The sequence below is a fragment of the Sprattus sprattus genome (assembly GCF_963457725.1).
Source record: "Sprattus sprattus genome assembly, chromosome: 1".
NCBI lineage: Eukaryota > Metazoa > Chordata > Actinopteri > Clupeiformes > Clupeidae > Sprattus > Sprattus sprattus.
In genome coordinates this window covers 74,231,471-74,242,105 of record NC_137920.1, presented here as the reverse complement: position 1 = coordinate 74,242,105, position 10,635 = coordinate 74,231,471, and the positions used below count along the sequence as shown (strand labels likewise).

Sequence of the window (10,635 nt, the reverse complement as noted above, 5' to 3'; positions counted from 1 at the left end):
GGTGCAACACAGATATGATGTTATGTTGCCAATGCACTGCTCAATTCAGTGAAGCACAGATGCATGGGTAAAGTAACAGATAGAGATACAGACAGCTATTTGGTAATTTACACTTTATTCAGATGGTCCCCCTTCAGACTATCTAAAGGTGCTCAGGTTATAACTACTACTCAACTATCTGTTGAGACTCTGTTAACTACAATTTATGGGGTTAGGAATGGGTTCATGGTTAGGTTATTGTTGGGTTAAGTAAAGGTGATGTTTAGCGAACAATTAGAAAGACTGAACTTAAATTTCAACAAACCATCTGTAAAGTAAATTGACTATCCACATAAAGTGGTACCAAAGTCGGATGCAGTGGATACCTGTACCCAAGTAGTCATGACTTTTGCAGTGACTTCGTGCTGCTGCATATTCACCTTATTTTCGATCAAATAAGGTGAATAGGGGTTAGTGTTAGTGAGGTGTCGTCGCTTTAGACATACGGGTCTGTTGAATACCTTACCTATAATTACGAGACTTACGTACATGGCTTTTCTCTTCTCCCTGCTGCCATGACAACGTTGAAGGGTCTACTTTCTCTGTCAAGTGCACATTATTTATTTCCATTTTCACTGATGCAAGTTGAAAAGTAGTCTCCGATATTAATTATAAATAAGAGGTAATAACCCACAGTAATCGGCGCTGCCCTTTTACCTGACAACTCACTGAGTCTTACTCACATCCTGTCTCCGCAGGATTATTTCGCCGTGCTTGTTGTAACTCTCTGCATCGCAGAGAGCCAATCACAGGGAACTCTCCTGGCAATGTTACTCATTCGCTGATATTGTCTCAAAGTTTGTGTATGGTATTTCTCAACTCATCTCATACGAAACCCGTCACTGAAATCGCTTGCGCCTTTTTTGACTGAACATATTACATGTCATGTGCTCTTGATGTGTCCTGTCACCTGCTCCTGCTTGAGCAGACACCAGCACTATCGCTAAGGCACTGTGGACATATGTATTTCCACCAGCCAATGACCGAACTGTAAGGAATGTGCTGGTCATTTCGCGTGATTGCTTTTGTTTTGTTTTAGTTTTTGATGTCCGGCACCGGATTTAACCTCATCAAAGGACCAATTCGCAGCTCCGTTTCACTTTCATACGTTTCCGAAATAAATTGAATAACGGCATTACCGTGCCGCCGTCCCCGGCAGGATTGCAGCTCGAGATGCGTGTCAGTGGATACTTTACCGCGTCTTGGAAGTCTCTGACTGTGATGTCGTTCAGACTGCTCTTTCTTCTCCCCTCAGGTTTGCCCGTCTACAGCCAAGGGGATTCCCAGTCCGATAATAAAGTGATGGACAATATCACCGTCAGGCAAGGAGATACAGTGTCTCTCAGGTAGGTGCACATTTCGTCTTCTCATGTCTTCAAGTATTGAGATTAATGGACCAGTCTTCGTACTTCTGTTGTTTTGGAAAAGTGCTTGTTCAGTGAAACGGACATTTGTGGTGGTTGATGAATAACAAATGCTGTGCTGAAGCAGTAAGCCCTCTCTAACCTCGATTTTAATGCATGCTTTCTGCACACAGAGATATCTTGTCTATGGCCTCACTACTGTTATTAAATGAGTGTGGCGCTCGGAAAGTGTGTTTAGAGTTGCAAGATTGCAGTTTTTGAGGGAATTTATTTTTTTAGAGCAATTGCTTTTTGTTTTTGCTTTGTGGTCATACAGAACTTGAGGTACAGGCTGTTCATCATTCCAGAATATGTCTGTTCATAGAAAGCGTACTTGCCCTCTCCTCTGCAAATACAACACTATTTCTTTTCTAACTTTTGTTTACATAAAATGCTGACCTCAGACTTACATTAACATGGTAAATAAGCCTGATTCAGTGTCAGTATGTGCTCACAAAGCGTATGTGAAGTAGATGGAACAATACACACAATTCCCAGACACCATATCAGTACTTGCAAGCATAAAGCCTGGTTGTCATTGTAATATCAGTGCTTATGCCATCACATAGTTGTTCAGTAGTGATTGCAGTCATTTTAAATCCAAGTCATGCTTTTGAAAGAAATAAGTAAAACAAAACTGTTCATTTGAAAATATCTAGAAATTGTGTTGTGAAGTTAAATATAGAAGTAATTGAAAGCACTCGGAATGCGTATGTGGGAGATGTACACAGCAGCCCAGTCAGCTGGGAGCAGTAGAGGCCTTTGTTTTTCTCAAAATGCAAATGAGAGCGGGAAAGAGAAAGAGAGGGAAAGAGGGGGCGGCGGGCATGGTTGGGAAATATGCTTGTTGTCTTGTACACAAAATCTACATTATTAACGTCCACATAATTAACATTCTGTCAACACAACCGGTAACATACGCTGAGTTCTGATAAAAAGGAGGAATTATTTTTCAAGTAGAGACATAAGCATTTCTTTACTGACAGGTTGTCTTTGAATGTGTTAACATACTCAGACTAAATCAAGCTTAACTTTATAGAATCCACGTTGGCACTGTACGATTTCCACGGTTTTGACTTCACAGCGGTTAATGTCCCATGATCCCATTGCACTGCTCGCCTTCCACACCTTACAGGGAAGAGGCAGAATGCAGAAGAGCAGAGAATGTCTTATCTTATCATATTTGCATTCTACGTCTTTGTATAACCAACAGTGCTACTGAGCTACAGCCCCCTTTAAACAGAGTGATACAAAAGTTATGCTCTCTTCACACACACACACACACACACACACACACACACACACACACACGTTCTCCATTCCCCTGACATCACAGACTGTTGACTTAACCCATCCCTTCAAAACTTTTTTTCCCCGAGAGCTCCCTGTAGTTGTCAGAGCTGCCTCTCAGTGTTTTCAAAACCTTCGGATGTGCACGTAGCTGCTTGGTAAAGTCACCTAGAAATGTTATCTGTCGCTCCGACTATGCTCCTCCGTCCCTTGTACATGCAGGTGAAAAAGGAAAAATAGAAGAAAAATCTGACGCCGCTGTCACTCTGTTGACATGACAGACTGTACAAATAAAATGGAAATCTAATCGCAGTCGCAGGGCTCCTTATGCACAGTATGAGCAAAGGGAAAGAGAGTGCTTCTTGACTACACTGTAATCACCTGGAGTTGTGTACCTGAGATTGGAGTTGCACATCAGGCGTTGCAGATCACAGCTGTGCCGGAGAAAGGAGGTCTGTGAGTCAGCTGCGCTTGTTTTGCTGCAGTGCCAGTGCGTGTGTGTGTGTGTGTGTGTCCGTCCTTTGGGCAGTGCCAGCTTTGTTTAGAGTCCAATATGCGTCATGTTTTCAATTCACCTACACCTCCACGGCCCTCAGTGGCAGCATGATCTTTTTAAATTTTTAGTTTTTGGGCTTTTTATGCCTTTAAATGACAGAGCAGTGAAGATTGAGACAGGAAATGAGAGGGAGTGGACAGGAGAAACAGCATCGGGCCGGATTTGAACCCATGACCTCCTTGGGTGTCGAGCTCAAATGTGGTCAGGGCTACTGTTTGAGCCACAGTGCCCCCACTGCGTGATCTTTTTTTGGGGCAGGATTTTAGTGAGTGATGAGTGTTTTGCTAAGGGTGAAGCCTTTGGGTGGAATATGTGCGTCATGTTTTCAATTTAGGCATCTGAGAAGGAGAATATAGTTGTTCAACTGCCAAAGGCCAGCAGAGGTGGTGTTATTAGCAAAGTGTGAGTTCTTCTGTTCTGTTTATTTCTGTAACACGTGTCCAAAGACATGTGCTTTAATTATCGATAGGGATGAATCACACCTTCTTGCCTGGGTATACATTGGTCAAAATTAGTGGAAGACCATAGCCTATTTTGCCCAGGTCTTAAAGAAACACTATGCAACAATTTGACACTTTTTGAGGTATGGTTTTATAGGCAACTAGTTTTGGTACCATCCTCTAATTCATGTTGATAGCATATGGTCATGTGAAGGACAGATAAACACCTGTGTCTTCCCCACTAGCCATCCAGGATATGCCCTATGTGGTTCTGTGTAACGGGCTTGAACACCCTGCAAAATTGGAAGAAAAGCTTTCACACACATGACATTGCCAGCGATACTGCCAAAACACATCAGTTAGTGTGTTGGCAAGCTTCAATCAGTGTCAGCTGGGCTGTTGGTGGTGTTTGCAAGGTTTTTGCACGTCTTTTAGGTAGCTTGCTGGTTTTGGAACAGAACTCGCATTGCTGCTTTAAGTAACATGAATACAGATGAGTTTCTGGCAAATCAAGAATACCAAGAATGCAAGGAAAATTGCTGTCTTTGTTTATTATGTCTTTGTCTCAGTCAAGATAAAAGTGATCTGGCATGAAATATACCACCCACTTGTTGTTATGCTGTCACCCAGGATAACTGTCATCCTTATCACTTATCAACTGCGCTTAATTGACCGTTTTGACAGTGTGTAGCAGGCACATGCAGGCTGAAAAACCCCCATTTCTGAAAAAAGGGGAATAGAACAAACCGCCGGCAGACAGCACAAGCAGACTGCCCACTGTGGGAAACCATGTTGGTGTTGACGGGGGCAGGGGAGGAATCCTGGAGCAGACCATATACTGATTAAAGTGGGGATGAGGCCTGAGCTGCTGACACTCTCACTTAGGTGGTGAAGCGAGGCAACAGCATTCGCTGCCAAACAGCAAGTGGTGGGTCCCTCTGTGTTTCACTGCTTTAGCTTCCACAGTGGTATATGTTGCTGCCATACAAGCTATTGGACTGTAATAGCATTTTTTTTTTAAATAAATATATCTCAGTTTGTTTTGTTTATACATATATATATATATATATATATATATATATGTCTCATGTCTATTATGCAGTGACATTGAACAGTTGCATCCATAGGGAATTGCTGTATTCTCAGGAGAAAGCATTCGACTGCTTCTTATGTAAAGTCAGACTGACACCAGCATCCTGTGTGTCAGACACATTCATATTCAACAGAGGCTTTTGATGTCATTGATTTGTAAATTGAGGGTAATTTGACATCTCATGGTTTCTCTCGGTTACGTACTGCTTAATCTCCGATTTCAGCCATAATATCTACTTGAAAGTACCCCTTTTTAACTACTATTATTATTTTTTAATGGATTATTAGCTGCTAAAATAAAACGTTAAAAGATTTTAACAGGATGTCTCATGATTATTTGATGTCATTGTGTGCTCAGAAACACCAGGGAGGTTAAGAGAGATGTCTTCAAAAGAACAGCACCTCCCAGATGAAGCGTTGACGGAGAGAGAGAGAGAGAAAGAGACAGAGAGAGAGAGAGAGAAAGAGACAGAGAGAGAGACAGAGAGAGAGAGAGAAAAAAGAGACAGAGAGAGAGAGAGAGAAAAAAGAGACAGAGAGAGAGAGAGAGAGATAGAGAAAGGGAGACAGAGAGAGCGAGAGAGAGAGAGAGATTTGAATTCTTGAGAAATGTGAAATGTTAAATATTCTCTTTGTAATTTCTGTTCCTCACACCTTGCGTCAGGTTGCTTTGATATTACCGCGTATCATGTGTTGTCTTCTTAATGTCACAATCTAGAAAGCGAGCCGTGACTGACGGCCTGTGGCATGATTTAGGGTTTAAATGTACTTGTAACACATTGAAATGACACTCTCACACGAGCTGTTTGGAAACTTGTCCAACCAGTGGATTTAGCATAAAAATACATCATTCTTACCTAGTGATGCCATTACTGCCAACATTACTTGACTGACTTCAGGACCAACTCCCCTGATAGCAAATCATTTTGGAGCAGGTCTCACCCCGATCTTGCACTGCTATGGATCAACACAAGGGGCTGAAAACATCACTAAGCAACAAGCTTTTTAACTTGGAGAGAGGGTGACAAAACATATTGAGATTGTATTCATCATTAACGAGGGACATGGCTAAGCTTATCGGGGCATCAGTGAGCTGCGCTTCGGTCTGTTTCTCGATTGGAATGGTGCACATAAATGCATACACTGGAAACATTTGTCTGTGCTCACAAAAAGCTATTGTTTTTCTCAGATTCGGTGCAAAATTCATACAGTTAATCTAATCTGTAGACATAGTCATACAATATAGAATTTACTGCAATACAATAACAGCTTTCTTATATGAAATATATATATATACTGTACATACTGTACCCTCTCAAAGACAATAAGAATTTGTTTTCCTTTGAAAAGAAGAAGAGAAAAGAAGAGAAAAGAAAAGAAAAGAAAAGAAAAGAGATAAACACTGATCCACTCTTCTGGTAACACTCTCTTCTACATTGCTGGTGACAGACAGCTGTTCCTCTGCAATTTTTTTGCCACAAGTGTCAGAGGCTAATGGTAGTGCCACCTCACTTTCACGCTCGGGCAGGGAACCAAAAGGTTCCACATCGGCACCTCACCACCAGGGTTCTCTCATGGTGAACCGGTTCCCTGGTTCTGTCAGGAGGCAGCTAATATGTGAATATACACCATTTTGACGATCGGACCTGAATGTGCGTCGAGTGTTTTGGAGATTAAACCTTAACTGCTATTTGGAAGACTGCACAAGCAAAAAAAATAAAAAAAGAAAGAGAAGAGAAGAAAAGACTGTAACTGTAAATAAACAGTATGTCATTTATGCAAAGGTCTTCTTTGCTCTCTTTTGTATGTAAAGCATGCGATTCATTTGGCCAAGCTTAAGTGAGGCATTTCCAGTTCTGCTGATGGCATTATTGTCAGGCGGAGCAAATTACATGTTTTTGAAGCTCATCACTTCCTATTGAGAGCGGAGAATGGCCACTTGTTCACAGAAAAACAAAACATACCATGCCAAATGATATAAACAGAAAATTGCCGGTCTTGACAAAAAGCAATGAAATGCAGTTTCACTGGCAATAGCTTTGATTATTCTGTTCCCGGCATATGCCCAGGAAACAGCTTGGCCTACATTCATCCGCGCCTCTTTGTGTTGGGAAATAATCTCATATCTCCCATGGATTACAGCAAGGGGGATGCACTAAACTGTGTTGCACGGGCAATTTCTTTATGATCTCGTTTTTCCAATCCTTTTTTAAAATTATTTAATGAAATTGCATTGATTTGGAGCTGCTTTTCAGGCATACATGTGTGTTGTGTTTGGGCTATTCAGTGCACCAGCAAATGCATTTGCATCTGTGTGTAAGTTTGAAATGCACTTCAAAAGATGAAAGTGTGCAATTTTACTGTTGCAGCGCACCTCTCCCTCTAAGCAGGCTATTTACATACAAAATAACTGTCTGTGTAGCCTTAAGCATCCATCGTGATCTATTTAATATAATACCGGCTCATTGGTAGTGCAGTTGTAATTTGTGCTTGCTGATAACAAAGCCAAGATCAGTACCAGAAACATTTTGTCTTCAAGCAGTTATTTTCAAAATAGCACAATGTAGAGACAGTTAGATGAACTGCATCTTTTCCCCGTGATACAACTACAATATCCTGAAATGTCCTCTATTTCCACAATACTCTCACTTCACACCACCCTAGCCACAGTGAGTGTTTCCCCCCAAGGGCCTCCAGTGTGACACGTTTTACTATGTATTGGCTGAGTCCTTCTACCACACAGTCCTCTCTCTCTGTAGCCACACAAGGGGTATGATATTAAACATCTGACAGAGCCAAGTGCTTTAGCCGGGGTGATGGAAATTGGGTTTGCTAGTCATGACTGGCATGGTGTGCTTATGAAGGAGAGTGGCTGGACACAGGTGTGTGTGTAGTTTATGAAAGAGAGTGGCTGGACACAGGTGTGTGTGTGTAGTTTATGAGGCTGCTGGCATGGTGTGCTTATGAAGGAGAGTGGCTGGACACAGGTGTGTGTGTGTAGTTTATGAAGGAGAGTGGCTGGACACAGGTGTGTGTGTGTGTAGTTTATGAGGCTGCTTTGGTGCAGCCCTGCTTAGATATGTTCTGGATTTGTGCCCAGGAATTAGTAATGACAGACAGGATGCTCTGGATAATGTGCTTAAGGGTCTCGGCTCCTCCTCCTCCTCCTCCTCCTCCTCCTCTCCCTCAGTCTCCTCATACTCATCAGCGCAAGGTTAACACTGCCTTTCTCTCTTTCTCACACACACACACACACACCGTACAGACAAACACACACACACACATAGACATATGCATGCTCCACACACACAAACACATACATTATGATAGCATTCATTCATTGCACACAATGTATATTTTGCACAGATATTACACAGAACATATGAGGTGGTGATATTTGGTTTTTTTTCCGCCCAGAATTTAGTTCACTCATTTTGAGCTTTGGTCTCGTCCTAGCTTCTCTGTACTACTTATAAAAGAACTCTTACTCAAAGAGCACATTTTGCATAACTTCAGAAACATTATCATTCGTTCCTCCCGTTTGTTGAATAAGAATACTCTTGAGGTGGCTATATTTAGCACGAGTCACCGCTTGAGTTATGTCTCTATGCAAGGCAATTTGCTAAAGGAGTTCAAACTCCTTACAATCACTTCTCAGGGGAGGATATAGCGATCACAAACGTCGGTGGAATGTGATGGTGGTGATATGTCAAAAGATAAGCGTGGAGAAGAAGGTGGTATTTAAGAAGTAACTCTTCACAAATGGTATTTAGATTGCCTCCAACAGAGGCGCGGCGGTTATCCTCCTGTGGTTTAGAGAAAGTCTTGAGATTATGGTCTCGGGATTTCAAAGTAGTCGCAGTGTCACGCAGAGCTAAGCAGGAGCTTCGTGCCTCAGCAGCGAAGTTATTGTACCTGAAAACATGAAAACATGCGCGCACACACACAAACACACACACACACACACACAGACACACACACACACACACACGCACACACACTTAATCCTCTGGTCCCCTGGAAGATGTGAAATACATATTAATATGATGTGCATGCATCAAGTCGGGGAGAGACTTTTGGTGTTTGGCATCATCACTTCTTCTAAACATATTCCTATTTAACATATCTGAATTTATGTAAGGGATAATGTATTGTCCGGAGGTCATTCTCCAAAAATAATTCCCGACGGGGGAACAACACCCCGACGCGCAGCATATACTGTATATATATATATATGTATATATACAAATATAGCTTGATACATTCACATATAGTTTACTGTATATATGTATGCGCTAGTTTTTATTTCCTACAATAATGTAGTGCAGAAGAGGTGGTGTATTGTGAGAGTAGGGATGGCATTGCCCCTGCTGCTGAGATCGGGAGTCTGCTAGGCGGGGACTTGGGTCCTGAATTATACATTAAATGGTGTGATGCTAGCAGGTGCTCAGAGCTGCAGGGTCCTCATGTAAAGTGCACCTTTCTCTGCCACCGGGACCAGGAGTTGGGTGAACTGAATCGTGCATTTACTGTGGGGTATTAGAAGCAATCTGTGTTTCTATTCTGTGATGTGTGTTTGCACCCAGCCACCAGAGTCTCATCTCACCTATGGTTCATATTTGAGCTACTTAGACTAGTTTGGGTAACTGCAGTACACAGTACATACACACAATGTCAGTTCCATTGGCTGGTTGGACCAACTCGGTCCACACCCGCAGGACATCTTTTCTGCTGCCTAGGCTAGGTTGTTTGGAGACGGAACTATACATTTATAGTATTAGGCTTCTTGTTGTCTTTAAGGGTCTCACAGACCCCGGACACATTTCAAAGGCTTACAAACATATGGTTATTGATGTTTTATAGGCTTCACACACACACACACACTCACACACACACACACACACACACACACACACACACACACACACACACACACACACACACACACACACACACACACACACACACACTTAAGGTTGGTTTGGTGCAAGCATAAAACAAGCAGGACAAAGAAAAGACAAATTTGTTGCAAATAAAGGTTATTTTCATGTGCCTTAGTGAATGTGATTGATGAGAGTGAGAATGAATAGAAGTAGTCTTAGACTGAGGATTATGTGGAGGATCCTGATTTTATACATATATTTGTAAGACAGACACATGAAATTCACCTGTAAATAAGGTGGAAAGAGGGGAAACAAGAGGCCTGTCAACTATGCCAGCCTTAGCATCTTGATGGCTAAAGACCCCAGTGTCTCGACCAAGGATTGGGGAAACCTTGGGTCAATCTTGCATTAATGTTGATCTGGTGGCTGGGTGTAACTATTGTATATTTGTACATTTTGTTTTGAACGATAGTAAACTAAGTGCACTACACTACTAGCTGTTTCAATACCTTTTAGGTGTTTACTGTTGTTTGTTTGTATGTATGTTGGTTGTTGTTAATGACGGGGTCAATCTGACCCTATTTTTGGAAAAGCAAGTCCTTAAATGGTGACCTCTGGTGAATTATGACAATATATTTGACAAATTGAGACTTAAATTAAACTAACCTTTAACAGATTCAGTGTATCACGTATTACTGCATTCAACGGTACATGATAATGCTCCTACTGCTAACTGTCAAATGGCTTAGAAAGTACTGGAATTTCACTTAGGCTAAATGTGTTGACAATGGCCCTTGGCCTCAGCTGTACACACACAAAGCACAGATTAAATCAAATTAATTAAATGTATTTCCAGTTATTCAATGGAAAAAAAAACAAAGCACAGGGAGAGGCCAAACGATAAGTATTAACAGAAAATACATATTTTGAGA

The 10,635-nt window shown here is 41.7% G+C and overlaps 1 protein-coding gene across 3 annotated transcripts in view; it reads left to right on the top strand.

The window, feature by feature from the left end:
- Window positions 1-10,635, top strand: part of ntm (neurotrimin) — a gene marked incomplete at its 5' end in the record, with an annotated part of 231,839 nt that overhangs the window by 147,725 nt on the left and 73,479 nt on the right. For 2 of the 3 annotated variants that reach the window (XM_080854228.1, XM_080854226.1), the window contains one exon: window positions 1,213-1,385. In XM_080854228.1, the coding sequence (XP_080710354.1) occupies window positions 1,213-1,385 (173 nt within the window). Of the gene's footprint in view, window positions 1-1,212; window positions 1,386-10,635 lie in introns of those variants that run through there. The other variant, XM_080854227.1, reaches the window with a different exon arrangement.